We start from the raw sequence: 1571 nt of genomic DNA on the forward strand, positions 1-1571 counted from the left end.
AGTCCTGGCTCTGTAGCCCTTTGCCTTGGGCTCACAGCTTGGAGAGGTGCCCTGCTGCGCCTGGACCTTGCCTGCCACAGCCAGCCCAGGCTCTGGGCAGCAGCTGCCTGGCAAGGAACCCTCCCAGCCACCTGCTGCAAGGCCGGTGGTGCCTGCCCAGAGCCCAGGTCAGCTCTGACATGCTGAGCAAAATGGCCTTGCGTGCTGTGCTCTGCAAGACATGGCTGGGGTTGCTAACCACTGTTTTAGGCTTTTACTCGTTATAAAATATGGAATGACCGAATTTGGGACTCGGCTATGTCTTTCTTAAAACAATCTCATCAATTTCATGATACTCTTCTGTACCTACTCGGTATTTTCTTGTTATCTATTAAAATATTAAATGTGTTTTTCTTTTGTGTGGTGTTTTTGTTTTTTGTTTGTTTTAATTCTTAAAGATGAAGAGAGGTCTCATTAGCACCCCTCCTTCAGACATGCTGCCAACAGCAGAAGGTGGCAAGTCAAATGCTTGGTTACGACAGAAGAATGCTGGAATATATGTGAAGCCAAGACTGTTTTCACCATATGTGGAGGAGGCAAAGGTAATGAGTCATTAATAATGCTTGGTCATTGCTAAACTGATGTCAGTGGGATTCAGAAAAAAGAAGGTTTTCACTTTGTATGTATTGGACTAAAATACTAAAGGTTTCAATTTAAAACAGCTTATAAGATTCATCGTCAGACTCCAGTCCCTAGAACCGGTCAGAAAAATTTCAAGAAAGCTTTCTCAAAAATGAGATGAGGTTGATCTTAGTTAAAATTGTAGAACCACAGCAGAGTTCTGTTTCTGAAGGAAATTGGGCAGGTTTCCAGCCAGTTTCCCAACCCAGTTCCTACCTTCTAGGTCTTCTGGGCTCGTTAGTTCCTGTGGGGAACAAGAATTCTGAGGGTTTGAAATTTGTTTTTATTAGAACCTGAATGACAGCATATCTCCAAAGCCACAACAAAATAGGATTATTATAGTTCTTCTGTCAAGATTTCAAATTCCTTTTGCTCCTTTCCATCAGTACTGCCTCCCTGTAATTCTCACATTATAAAGCAACAACATTTAAAGTACTCCTTTCTTTTCCCCCATCCCTTCCATCAGCACCTTTCAACACAGAAAGCATCCTAAGGTAGCCTATGGATGGGATGGGGGTTTGTTGTCATGGCATGTTTTTGCAGTGATAGCTACCATTGAACACTTGTCAGTGGCTAACAGTCATACAAATTAATGCAGCCCTGAAGTAATTCTCATGTAGGCCAGAAACTCCATCAATACCTAGAATTGCAGGAAAGAAGGTAGTATGAAGCTGCTAACTTCACCTGATATGCTGATCACTGCACTGGTGAATCTGAAGATCTCTAAGTAGGGGTGCACCGATATTAGGCCAGCCAATAAAGAGTCAATATTTAAGGAGGCATATTGGCTGATACCAATCTGGTATCCATTACAGCTGCCATCAGGTGGTAAGTCAGGAGTGGTGGGAGGGGAAGGGGTCGGGGTGGGGGGGGTGCAAATAAGTGCTCCCTGCGGTAAGGGAGGGGGCAGG

General features: G+C 44.2%; 1 protein-coding gene across 1 annotated transcript in view; it reads left to right on the plus strand.

Moving 5' to 3' along the window:
* BTBD7 (BTB domain containing 7) overlaps positions 1–1571 on the plus strand; it is a 62090-nt gene that overhangs the window by 46683 nt on the left and 13836 nt on the right. Inside the window, exon 6 of the mRNA XM_006025494.3 lies at positions 438–581. Coding sequence (XP_006025556.1) covers positions 438–581 — 144 coding nt within the window. The remainder of the gene's footprint in view (positions 1–437; positions 582–1571) is intronic.

This window comes from Alligator sinensis, unplaced genomic scaffold (genome assembly GCF_000455745.1).
Source record: "Alligator sinensis unplaced genomic scaffold, ASM45574v1 scaffold47_2, whole genome shotgun sequence".
NCBI classification, from domain to species: Eukaryota; Metazoa; Chordata; order Crocodylia; family Alligatoridae; genus Alligator; species Alligator sinensis.